Consider the following 14,098-nt stretch of genomic DNA (forward strand, 5'->3'; position numbering starts at 1 on the left):
GACTGCATTTATAAAGAAAATTACAGGAAATATCAAACTATAAACCTCCCTAGGGTGGGATCCATATACAACACTTCATTCTACTACATAATAGCATCCTCTTCTGAACGAAGTTCAGTCTGTGAATTCTTTCTAAAATAACAGTATTGTTATGTAGTGAAATAAAGTATGTTGAGGTATGTAGATATCACTCTAAAGCTTTCAAGTAATGGCTTTGGAAAGCCATTTAAAACTAGAACTCCAAAATCAGATGTTTTATTATTAAAAAACATGTTTTATTGTTAAACACATTAAAAATTCTGGAATAAAGTAAAATGATGATGGAAGGGGAAATAACAAAAACTATAGGGATGGTGGATGGTAACTCAGTTTCAAGATTCTAGGAATAGCTTCCTAGTAATTTACCTTGAGGGATTCATTCTCTCATCACATTATGCTGTACCTTACTACCAAAATGCTAATTTCAAAAAAGATTAACAAAAAATAGAAGGCACATCAAACCAGAGTAGTTTCCATACTTTGGTCTGTAAAGCAAATGACAACATTTTCCATCACTTCTATTAAAGATTCTAGCAATCAAGTTGTTAAAAGTAGCCAGTGTTTACGAGTCAGCATGTAACAGAGTAGAAAGAAGACTGAACTACTTATCACAACAAAGAATCACCTAGTCTAACCTTTACTTGAAACCTGAAATCCCTGTACAACATCTTTAACAAATGATCAACCTCTTCTTGAAGATAACCAGTGATAGAATTACACCAACTCTCCACACAGCCCACTGTACTTCTGGATATCTCTTGTTAAGCGATAAACACCGCAATATATGATGAGTCAAAACCTGCTTTTCACTAACTTCAGCTCACAGGTTATGCTTCTGCCCTTAAGGAGGATAAGCACACCAAGTCTAACCTCTTTTCCACATGACAAACTTTGAAATATATGAAATGTCAATTATATCTTCTTTACATTCCCCTGGGAAAAAAAAGTTCTATATTCAAAGATAACCATCCCAAGCTTCTCTAATCAAAGTGAAGTTCACTCCAGAGAATTACAAGTACCATGATTATTGTAGTCAAGCTCTTCTGAACAGAGTTCAGCTTGTCAATTGTTTCTCAATTGTGACATCCTTAAATGGACACAATATTCTACATATGGTATGACTAGTATGGTAGAACTAACACCATCCTTGTTCTCTAATGCAGGACAAGATTGCACTAGTTGTTTTGGCTGGCATAATATTCTGCTCGTAGTAATCATGTAGACCAATAAAATGCCCATCTTTTCCACATGAATTGCTTTTTGGCCACATCATCCTCAATTTGTTCTTGTGTAGTTTTTTTTTTAAATCTAAATATAAAATTCACAATTATCCCTATTAAATTGCCCATCACTCCAATCAATATCTTTTAGAAACTCCATTCTATAATATATTAACTATCCTTTCCGGTTTTATACCATTTAAAAATCTGAAGAGCTTGCCATCTCTCTGCAGCCAAATAATTACTAAAATTATTTAAAACAACAGGGCAAAGGACAAAACCCTATATTAATCTGCTAGATGGGACCAGAAGGGGCAGCTATGTAGTACAGTGCCAGGCCAGAAGTCAGGGAGATTTGTCTTTCTTAGTTCAAATCTGGCCTTAGACACTTACTAGCTGGGTGACTAAAATTATAATTTTTCATATAAATCCAGTTATAAATTTTTCCAGATTAGTTATAGTTAATTTTTTTTTACATTTTTTACAATCCCCTGTTGGGGAACTTGTGAGAGGACAAAAGTTAGGGTTACACAGTGGAAGTCAAGGATGGGTTATGAACAACATCATTGGAGAGAATGTTGTTTGTCTTTTGTTCCCAAAAAGGACTATAACATCAGGTTGTGTAATGACTTGCAGTGAATTGGATTTAGTGAGGGAGAGCTGTGCAAAGTCACCAACCTCACTCTCTCCTCCAGAGCCATATGGCTCCAGAAATAAATGAGGATGACTGATGATGGCCCCAAATGTTTAAGGCAATTGGGATTAAGTGGCTTGCCCAGGGTGACATAGCTAGTAAGTGTCTGAGGTGAGATCTGAACTGTCTTCTTGATTCCAGGGTCAGTGCTCTATCCACTGTACCACCCAACTGCCTCTGACAGTTGAGTAAGACAAGATTGAAAGACCTTCCACTGCTGAGGGACACCAAGCACACCTGTGCTGACCAGGGCTGTGACTGCAGGGAAAAGGAGCTAGCACATACCTGGTGAGTGCAATAACAAGGGGTGGAGACACTATGGGTTGTGGGCACCTGCAGGAGAGGAGAGTCCCTGGTTTCGGTTTCATGGCAGTGGGGACAGCTATAATTTGCAGCCACCAGAGGGACTGAAGGGAACAAGATCATTTGCAGAACATTGTGGCTGGGGTTGATAGCTATGTCTTAGAGTGGAAAGGAGAGTCCAAGGTTGGGCCCCAAGACAGATCTCAGAAAATAACTACTAAAGACCAAAATAAAACAAAAATAAATGAATAAAAATGAACACGCAAAAGAGAAAGAACCCTTAGATAGTTACTACAGGGACAGAAAAGATCTGGGTTCATATTCAGAGCAAGATAATGAAGCTAAAAAAAGTAATTCCTTTTTCAATGAGAAATGTTGAATGGTCCCAAGTAAACAAAAGAATTGGATGAACTTAGAAAGGACTTTAAAAACCAAGTAAGAGAGACTGAGGAAAAATTAGGAAAAAAATAAGAGCAATCCAAGAAAATTATGAAAGGAAAGTCAACCAACTTGAAATAAAGAACCAAAAACTTAAGAAAATAATTCCTTGAAAACTAGTATTCAGCATGGGGGAGATAATGACATTCTAAGCCAACAAGAAATCATAAAACAAAACCAAAAGAATGAAAAATAGAAGAGAAAATGACACATCTCATCAGAAAAACAACTGATCTAGAGAACAGACTGAGGAGAAAGAATATAAGAACTAGACTACCTAAAAATTATGATTAAAAAAATCTTTATACAATATTACAAGAAACTATCAAGGAAAATTACCCTGAAGTTCTAGAATAAGAAGGCAAAGCAGAAATAGAAAAAAATACAGGAATACCATTGCCAAGTTTCAAAGCTCCCAGGTTAAGGAGAAAATATTGGAAGCAACAAGAAAAAAACAATGTAAATATCATGGAGCTACAATAAGGATTAACAAGACCTAGCAGCTACTATGCTAAATGACTGTAGGTCCTAGAATATTATATTCTGCATAGCAAAAGAGCTAGGGATATGACCAAGAGTAACTTATCCAGCAAAGTTAAGTACAATCCTGAATAGGAAAAAAAAATGGATATTCAACAAATTGAAAGACTTTTAGGTTTTTGTGACAAAAAACTCAGAACTTAAGGGAAATTCAACATGTAACATCTAGGAGAAATATAAGATAAACATTAAAGACCAATTAGAAGGGACAAAGTACTTCTTATATATGAAAATATAAGTAGCACTTTTATGACTGTCATTTTTTAATTACTTTGACAGAAAAACTTTGGCTAACCTGAGTATTGATGGGGTGATTAAAAAAAAATAAAACTGTAAGGAGAAATGAAAAGGAGTAATTACCTCATACAAATGTGACAAAAAAAGAAAAATCAATACAAAAGAAGCTAGTGGGGGGGGAGGGTAGGTAGTGATGGAATCTACTCTCATCATAAATAGGTGAAAAGAGGTAAGTAGGGTAAGGAATAGGAGGGCAAGGTAGCAGGTAGAAGTAAAGCAGAGGAGTGAGGAGGGATAGGATAAACAGGTTAAGAAGTATAGTAAGGGAAAATACACAAGTAACTGTAACAAGAGCACCTTTATGTTATTCCCTGAGCTTTTATTTCTCCCCAAAGAAGTTATTCCAAACCTCTTCTTTCCTCAAGCCTTTCCATGACACTTTTCATAGCCAAGGGCACTGACTATTTCTCTCCTGAGAAAACTGAGTCTATTCCCTATGAGCTCCATTTTCTCCCCCTTCTCTTCAGCTAAAAATCCCTTGTAATCATGCTGCATTACCTTCTTTCCTCCCAACTCTGAGGGAGCCCTTCTCCTTAACAAGGCTAACCCCTCTACATATACACTAATCCATTCCAGCAAACTGTCTCCTTAATCTTCCCCTTTTTCTCTCCTTCTAATGCACTAGTTTCTTCCCTATTGCCTTCAAGAATGAGCAAGTTGTCTTCATCCTTTAAAAAAAGGAAAAAAAAATCCCTTCACTACTCTACTTTCCATCCCTCCAAATTATCATCCTCTATCTCTCTTCCTTTTCTCAGCCAAACTTCAAGAATAAACTTTCTACATTCACTACCTGTATTTCTGTATTTCCTATTCTTTCACTTACTCCTCAATGCTTACCAATCTGTTTTCTCACGTAAACTAACTGAAACTATTTTCTCTTAATTCCTAAATCTGATGGTCTTTTCTCAGTCCTCAAACTTGTCTCTCTGCTATATCTGACACTGCTGACTACCCCTCCCCTCCAGGACATTCAGTCTTCTCTGTGTTTTCATGACACTTTTCTATTGGTCCTGCTCCTATCTTCTCAGTCACCTTATTCATATCGTGTGCCAAAACTATAGATGTGTCTTGGACCCTCTTCTCTTTCTTTTTGTTGTTGTTCAGTTCTTTCAGTTGTGTCTGACACTTTGTAACCTCATTTGGGGTTCTCTTGGCAAAGATACTCAAGTGTTTGCCATTTCCTTCTCCAGCTCATTTTACAAATGAGGGAACTGAAATAAAAAGGGTTAAGTGACTTGCCCAGGGTTACACTGCTCGTAAATGTCTGAGGCCAGATTTGAACTCAGGAAGATGAGTCTTCCTGACTTCAAGCCCAGCATTCCATCTGCTGTGCCACCTAGCTGCCCACCTCTCTTTCTACATTTTCTGTTTTAGTGACTCAGGTCCAATGGGCCTCAGGGGTCCAATAATCACAACCAAGTTAGCTAGTTCCAGTCTCTTTCCTGAGCTCCAGCCCCATCTGCCTCCTTGGCATGTCAAACTGGTAGTCTCAGAGGCATCTCAAATTCAACATGTCCAAAACAGAACTCATTCCATTTTCCCCAAAATCTACCTTTCTTACAAACTACCTTATCTCTATTAATGGAACCACCATTCTGTCAATCTCCCTGTTTTGTATCAATCATACGTCAAATCTTGTCATTTCTATCTCTATAATATAACTCAAATCTAATCCCTTCACTCTCTACTCACATAATCATCACTGTAGTGCAAGCCTTCATCATGCCTCAACCTAGATTATTGCAATGGCTTCCTATTAGTCTTCATGGCTGATTTCTCTCCCCACTCTAATATATCCTCCACTAAGCTACTAAAGGGATTTTCCCTAAGTAAAGATCCCTCCTCCAACTCCAATAGCTCCCTATTGCCTCTAGGATAAAATATAAACCCCTCTATTTGATTTGTAAAGCCCTTTACAACATCATCTTAGCTTCATTACGGTTCCCAGCTTCACTATACTCAGCATGCATTCTCTTCCCATATTCTATAGTCTAAATGAATTATCCTTTCTCTGTGTTTGTTCCTCATACAAAGCGCTTTATATCCTACCTCTCTACCTTTGTACTGGTCATACACCATACCTGTTAGAGTTTAAGAGTGCTTCTCTTCTGAAATAAAACATCTTTTTGCCAAAATTACAGAACTGCAGCAATTTTTAAAAGCTACAAAAGAATTAATTACAAAAGAATGGAATAGAAAGTAACAATAAGATAGAAAGGGAGAAGGAGGTAAAGGGGAAGTTTTTATATTTTCCTAAACCAAAGGAAACCCAGGATCACACAGCTAGTGTCAAGTGTCTGAGGCTGGATTTGAACTCAGGTCCTCCTGACTCCAGGACCCATGCTACTTCCTCATATCTGCTTCATAAAATCCCTTTATTCCTTCAAGACACAGCTGAAAAACCAACTTCTACCTGAAGCCTGTCCTGATTCTCTCAAGCACTAGTAACCTCTCTACCTTATATTTAACAACTCTGAAATTATTTTGTAATTTTCTATCCATTGTGTGTGTGTGTGTGTGTGTGTCACAAGCCATCTTCCCCAATAAACTGAATACTCTTTAAGAATAGGGATTCCCCCCCCTGCCTTTTTTTTTTTTTTGATAGAATCTATTACACATTATTCTATATAGACCAAATTTACAGTGTAAACTGTGGCTTACTGTCCTCCACAAGCTTAACAAATAAATACCTGCAGAAAATGATTCTCAGATAAAGATTTAAGTAGTGACACTGAACTTTTGTTTTTTGGGGGGGAAGGGGCATGCAATGAGGGTTAAGTGAATTGCCCAGGGTCACACAGCTAGTAAGCATCAAGTATCTGAGGCCAAATTTGAACTTAGGTCCTCCTGAATCCAGGGCCAGTCCTTTATCCACTGCACCACCTAGCTGCCCCCACACTGGACTTTTTTAACACTTAAATTTTGTCATCATGACATTCAAAAAGAGAAAATTATAATAAGAATTAATCTTTGAGACAAGGGACTTGGAATGCTGTTCAAACAAAGCATGCTGTTAAACTTCTGTGACAAAGCAAAAAAGATAAACCTGAGTATAGACAGCCTCACCTCAAACAGGTCGTTTTATAAAAGTTGATTTTGAAGTTTGGAATTTAACACACATTTTCAATTTTTAAAACAGCTATAAACCATGGTCATGTTCCCAGAATAGCTTATAAGAGCCTATTTAATCAATAAAGACACTGAACTGTATTATGGGGTAAAGACATTTTCCTAGAAACCTAACCACCATACTATTTGCATAGAAAAATGCTTTGCTATTGGAAGGAATGTGGTGGCACTGGTAGGTAACACTGGCTCCTAGCCACATATATCCTTCTTCATTTGTGGCAAGCAAGAGAAGTTTGGGGAATGCTTCTCACTCTTGGACTTTTATAACATTGATTGTCCATTTGTAAACCAGGATATAACCATAACAGGAATCAACAAATAATTTCTAAAACTCACTTTGGCTTTGAACTTTCTCAAAAAACACTAACTCCTTCTAGGGACCTATAGACAGCTTTTTCTTTGGGCAATAAGACAGCTCCTCAGTTATAATTTTTTATGACTGAAGGAGCCTCAGTGATTATTATATACCTGGTATATCCAAATCCTGTCTTGATGTAAAGTCAATTATTAAATTCCCAAAGCTATCCTTTAATATAATTTACTCCTAGAAAGTGCATATGTTTCAAAACTCAATTATAAACAAACTACTAAACTGAGTTTCAGAACTGGCATGAAAACAATCCTCAGTAAATAGTTCCAAATCTCAACAAAATCTGGGGAAAAAGTACACCTGAAATTCTTCTGTATAAATGCTTAGATTACTACTTGTTCATGAATATAAAAGTATTAACAAAAGGAACAATATTGGCTCTCATACATTTCCAAAGTAGGCATCTTATCAAGTTATGATTGTAATAATTTCTTTAGAAAACTCAAATCAATTTTATGAGGCCACAAGGCCTCATTCTTAAATCTAGAACACACCAAAGTTAAGGTGCTCAAAATACTAACCAACTTACAATGTATATCCGTACTCTTGGTTAATTCATGATTTTTAATTGATTAACCAATATCCAAAAATATTAGTTAATATTATTCTGACTGAAGAATCTGCAAATCTGCTCATGTTCCATGCATTTTTCAAGTTCCAAAAATTGTTGAATATGTAACGAGTCCAATTCTGAAACAATTTAAAAATTCATTGAATTTTTTAAGGATAATAATATCAATTTTATCCAGACCCCAAATTTACTCTATTCCCCCATATCCCTGTAACCTATTTCTATTCTTATATAGAAAGTCTGTAACTTTGTCAGTGCTTTAATCCTTCTAAGAAATACAATTATCAAAAGAAAAATTCAAATTTAGTTTTAAATTTTAAGACTTCAGTTATAAAACAAATCAATTAAATTACTTCAAAAACAAGTAAATTGAGTACTAGACTTCCTCTAACACCTTTTGGTTGTGTGACTATGGGGGAAAAAAATCACTGAGCTTCTATGAGTCTCCATTTCCTTGCCTGGAGAATGAGAGGTTGGACTGCAAAGCCTATTTCAGCTCAAACTGGATGAGATTAGGCTCTAGGATACTACAATCTAACCTAAAAAGAGTCTTGCCAGAAACTGACTAAAACAAGTATCTAGTTATAAAGTCATGCTGGTACATTTGGGTTTTTTGATTTTTTTTTTAAACAACCCTGGCTTCTCCTGATAATAAAATAGGCTAGAAAAACCATTAATGAGTGGGGAAGGCCAAAAAAAAAAAATCAGCATAAGGCTTCTTTTTATCATATTCAATGCTAAGCAAGCACCTAGTTCTAGGAAATACCAATTTACATAAACCAGCTATTGATTAGAAGCCATCAGAGTCCTTATATTTGCACCACTTCACAATTAGCTGTCATTTTCACTTTCTTAAAACAAAGCCAAACCCCTCCACCCTCAAGTAACTGAAAATTTTTCTCCATACCCATAAAAGCTGATCAAATAATTAAATTACACTTCCTCAAAAATTCTTTTGGATAGTATTACTAAATTAATTTCTAAAACACTAGCATCTGAAAAACGTTATAATTCTGAATTACTCAAATTACAACTCAACATTTTTAAAGTTAGTTCATAGTCATTTGAGTGCCTCTCTACTATTACCTCTTCTCTGGCTCTTTGGGTCTGCCCCTCCCTCTGATGTTTAGTTCTGGAGCTACAGAAATAGATTAATTATAACAGATCATTGATAAGTAAAAAAGGAATAGGGGAAAACAAATCAATAACGATAGCTTTAGGAGAAATAAGATGTTGACTTGAAAACTATTTAAGAACATATTTATATAAAACATGCAAATTACAATTACATTTTTTAAAAATAGGCCCTGTTGGTACACATAGACCTGTGCTACCTAGTTTCAAATATCTCGGTGAGGTCATTTCTGATTACCTTTCATTCATTCCCAAGACTGTCATTTCTAGTTTGCCACCATATGACCACTTTTGTTTCCTTTTTCTTCTTCTCTTGCTGTTTATTTTCTCCTTCCTTTTTTATTTACACCTTTTCACCTTCTTGCCTGCTTATACCTAAATACCAGTGGCACCCAGGACATTACTTGGTCCCATTAGTAGAGCTCAATCCTAAAAAGGTTACTGATTTTTGTTCTCTAAGGTATAAGAATAATGCTAGAAGTTTATAATCATATAGGAAAAAAAGTTTTTCTTTTTGCTAAATGATTAATTCAAATATTATCAACTTCTGATTATCTGCATCTCAAAGTATCTGCTTATAATGCAGAAGTTGTTCTCAACACAAATGGCACCGGTAATACAGAGTCCTTACCACCAAAGGACCATATCCTAGTCTAAGTTACATAGTAGAGCTATTACAATTATCCCTTCCTTATCACAGCAGCTAGGGGCATGGCACCCCCATGATCTGAAAAATCCTCATAAAATATTTTGGTCCTCCCTCACTTTGTACCACAGAAGTAGTCTGATTTTCTTTTTCTTTTTCTTTCTGGGGTGTTTACAGTACCTTATTGTGAAATCTGGGTTAAGAGTTTGGTCATAGATTCTGTGTCATCTGCTGGTCTTTGTGTGCCATCCATGGCTTCCACAAAATTCCCCCCAAAAAATCCCATTTAATTTCTTATGCTGACCCCACAATATATCAAAACCATAGTGGGGAAAACTGCAATGTGGAAAAGATAACTGTAGGCAACCAGACACCTGACCACCTTTACAAACACTTTATTACCAAGTAGAGATATAGCCAAGTGAAGGCATGGCACCTTCATCACCCAAAAAATTAAGAACTAGCAACCAAAAAGGCTATGAAAGGACACAATTTCCAAATATATAATTCATTCACTTCTCTGGTACCAAAACTTAGTTTTAGGAAGAAGATTTCAAATGTCCAATGAGATACAGTGGATCATAAGTTCCTTCCTAGCTGATAATCAGGAATACATTCTTCCTCTCATGCCTAATTCCAAAAGAAGACAATAAAATTTTATATGGAATAATAAAAACTCAGAGTGCAAATTGATCCAAAGATATTACCATTTTTATTACCGAAGATTACATATGATTTCTTGATCATGCTGTATTATTCCTACATGTGTTCACAAAGAGTTTTTTTTTAGCTCAAGTTAAGGTTCAACGACATGAAAATATCACAGATATCTAAAGTGGGTATTCATAATGTTGTTCTAAGATGCATCATATACCTCAGTTATGGGTCTAGTCCCCATGCAGACAAGTTATGTTTAATCTATTAGCCACAATCTGTAAAAACTAACCCTAATCAACCTACTTAGTAACCTAGTCACCATACTGACAACTAAAACCATTAAGTATGGTTTTAGCATATGCAAGATGGAAAAGCAGACTTCCTTACCTAGGTCCATTGCTATCTTTTCTCCTGGTTGAACAGCTATCTTTTTCAGGTTTGGTTCCCCGATCAGTGAGTTCATTGGCATTCTTCTCTATAACTTCTCCTTCATCAAGTGCTCTGTGCAGGCGGTAATTGACCATCTTCAGAACAATGAAGATAGCAGCTATCATTGGACAGTAAACTGCTACTATAATCATGGAAGAAGGAAGGGCCTTCAAGAGAAATGAAAGACAAAATAGAAGTTATTTTTACATAAGGAAAAGAAATTAATCAAAATATGAATCAATAAGAATTTTGCAAGTGCCTACTATTTATTTAGTGCTATATTCTAGATGCCATGGGTTAACATCAAAATAATTCTTTACTGAGGAATACCTAAGGACCCCAACCTTTTCCCTATGACAATGATAACCTATAATTTAGTGGTAGAAGGAACCTAATATGTTATGGAAGCATTCAACAGCTTTCCATATTGGAAACTTGTGATACATCTCTATTAAGTCAGATTATTGAAGATTTAAAGTAGCCAAATTATAGCCTTGCTATTTGGAAGTTTACAAATAAAGGTTTTTTTTAGGGAAATATAATCCAAATGCAATTATCTATACACTTATGTAATCTAAACTGCTTTATTTGTAATGTGTATTTCTCATTCAGAAAAGCAGGTTAAAATTCTCATATAAAAAAGGAAGAATAACAGGTTTGGCTTTTTTAAATACATAAAGATACAGTTCTGCTGGAAACTCAAAAGAGCAAATATTAATCAAGACTCCCTGACTCAGAATCTGGAAACATGTGTTAGAATTCCCCTCTCAGACACTTAACTAGCTATGTGATCACAGCAGTCACAACCTCTCAAAGCTTCAGTTCATCTTTTGTGCATTTTCAGTTTATGTAAAATAGGGGTAAATATACTACTACCTACTCCATGGGTGTATTATGAGGAAAGTACTTTGGAAACTGAAGCATCATAATAGATTTTAAAACAGAGACTGAATTCTATCAGGTGACTAGAAAAGGAAAAGACTGTTCTAAGTTCTTATTTCAAAGCCTAGCAAGTGTCATGAGACTTCCGTGAGAATTTCTGGTACTTTCTGGCAAAAGAGAATTGAGACAATTTCTGAGAACTGAGAGAAATTGAGAAATGAGAGAATTTCTGGAGCTTTCTAGCAGGATACTATTTGAGTAGAATGGCACATTACTGATTTTCTCACACACCAGATGGAGAGAAGGCCTTTTATTATGTTTACGCACTTTCAATGGGCCTGTTTTGGCAGAAAGGTAAGGGGGAGAAGGAGCTGTCTCAATTCTTCTAAATAAAAAACTCAGTGCTTTGTAAAATCTAACACACCTGAATGGTAAAAAGGAAAGAACTGGGGACATGGACTGGGAAAAGGCAAGATGTTCCTTTGCAAAAAATCCTAGTCACCTAACAGTGCTTAATGCTGCACTAGAGCCAAAAATTTAATTTTTTAATTTTTTAAGTCATCTTATTTGAATATACAAAACATGCATTTTCAAAGGAATTACCGTTTTTCTTCAGTATTTTAACTGCTTGTCTTTTTAGCTGTTTCTAGAAAATGGGTGAAAGTAGAACCAACTGTAAAAATATAAGTATGCAATAATAGTGTTTGAATGCAATTTAAGCACTGGAGAAAACAAAAACTGAAAATGACTGTCCATCTTTCCTCTTTCTCTCCTGATATATGGTTACACGCGCTTTTATTTTTTGCCACTCCATTTCAAGTGGATAGCAGTCAGCCTAAACATTCTCTTAACAGAACAAATTGTTTTCCTGCCATGGATAGGCTACTGGGCTGACAGTTTGTTGAAAGTGGTGTATTATATTCCTGGATTCCTACCACCTCGCTTTGTTGACCCAACTTGTGGAGTTATTTCAAAGAGTTGTTTAAAAAAATTTCTCAAAAACAAATCAAAATTGACCTTTTCTTTTTTTAAAAAAGGGGGTGCTGAATGTATGTTCTAGCACACACATGCACTTCCGTTACATTAGGGGCAAAGGGGTAAAAAAAAAAAAATCAAAATTTAAACAAAAGGCCCATTTCCCCATAGCCATAGTATAAAGGGGAGTGGTTTGAATGCAAAAAAGACACTAAAGAGTGAATAACATTAAGTACAAATATTTCCTTTAACTTCTGTACATTGAAAGGGAAAAAAAAAAGGAATCCGAAATGTCAAACTAGAAGCTTAACTTATGAGTGACAAGTATTTCCTGTTCAAAGCATAGAAGTGACTAATTTGTTTTATGTCACATAGTTCAAAAGTAATTAATTCCCATCAGAGATTATCGTTAACATTTCCAGGCTAGAGGGGACACCTGTTCTAAAACAACTCTTATTCTCCAAAGGGGTAAACAGTGGAAATAAATGCAAGCGGGATCTTTAATAGCTTTGTTTAAACTTGCCCTCTGCACTATTTGCATCACTTCACTGGGCTGTCTGCTGGCATGGAGACAGCTCAGATATTAATGTCAGCAGATAAGAAAATCTCCTTGTTGTTGCAATTTAGTTTTTGTAAACAGAATTTCAAAAAGCAACTGGCTTTATGTGCTTCTAGTGATCATCTAGAATGAATCATTTTTTAAAAACCTTACAACTAGACAGTCAGCTTTTCTTCAGTTTTATACACTAACAGATACCACATGATGTTGTTTATAACCTGTGTTTACAGAGTTTTAGTTATCTGTTTCAAACAGCACTAATCTGGACTCTAGTCTCAGAGACAGCAGATCTATTAAGGACACTCAGAATTATGTAGAAATTCACCTTAAACATAACATTTTATTACAAAATAAACTTCAAATTAATGTTGAAGGAACAAAGCACAACTTTCCCTCAGGTAATTAAAATCAAGCTGATTATTCCAAACTTATCAGTGTAGGGTATAGGGTACACAGATATTGTGACCCTTGCTTTGTTCTCATAAAATATCCACAAAACCCAACAATTTTGAGAATCCTACCTGCATAGAATCAATGTTTTTAAACTGTGGTGCTGGAGAAGCTTTTTGAAAGCAAGGAGATCAAATCAGTGAACTCTGCGTATTAATTGGAAGGACAAATACAGAAATTGAAGCTTAAATGCTTTGGCCACAAAATGAGAATACAGGACTCATTGGAAAAAACCTGATACCGAGAAAGAGTGAAGGGAAAAGTAAATGGTAAAGAATGATATGAAGAGATAGTTATAGACAGAAGCAACAAACATGAACCTGGAAGGACTTCACGAGATAAGAGAACAGAAGGGCTTTGTATGTTATGGTGCATGGGGTCACAAAAAATCAGACGCGACTGAACAACTGAACAACAACTGGCATAGACAGATATAACATAACCATTAAATGCTTTCATTTCTATCCTACTACTACCAAAAGCACTTAAGAACTGAGAATGAAATTAATTACTACAATTGGTGATGGGGTAGAGAGAGAACCAACCTATGATGCTGAAACCATGTTCTTTCCAAGTAACCGATATGGTCAACATACATTAAGAAACACAGAAAGGAACGGGAAGGCTCACAAAGTAAGAATTGTCCTTATTGATCTTAAAATATGTCTAGGCAGTGTGTTAACTCTTTAGAATGAAGTTCTCTCTCAGAACTTCATGCTTAGATTACAAACAGCCTTATACCTGGCTTCACAATTTTTAGGTGCT

The 14,098-nt window shown here is 35.6% G+C and overlaps 1 protein-coding gene across 5 annotated transcripts in view; it reads right to left on the reverse strand.

Moving 5' to 3' along the window:
* PCNX1 (pecanex 1) overlaps nucleotides 1-14,098 on the reverse strand; it is a 212,978-nt gene that overhangs the window by 167,886 nt on the left and 30,994 nt on the right. For all 5 annotated transcript variants that reach the window (XM_043989028.1, XM_043989027.1, XM_043989025.1 and 2 more), the window contains exon 2: nucleotides 10,426-10,634. In XM_043989028.1, the coding sequence (XP_043844963.1) occupies nucleotides 10,426-10,634 (209 nt within the window). The remainder of the gene's footprint in view (nucleotides 1-10,425; nucleotides 10,635-14,098) is intronic.

Source organism: Dromiciops gliroides, chromosome 2 (assembly GCF_019393635.1).
Source record: "Dromiciops gliroides isolate mDroGli1 chromosome 2, mDroGli1.pri, whole genome shotgun sequence".
NCBI classification, from domain to species: Eukaryota; Metazoa; Chordata; class Mammalia; order Microbiotheria; family Microbiotheriidae; genus Dromiciops; species Dromiciops gliroides.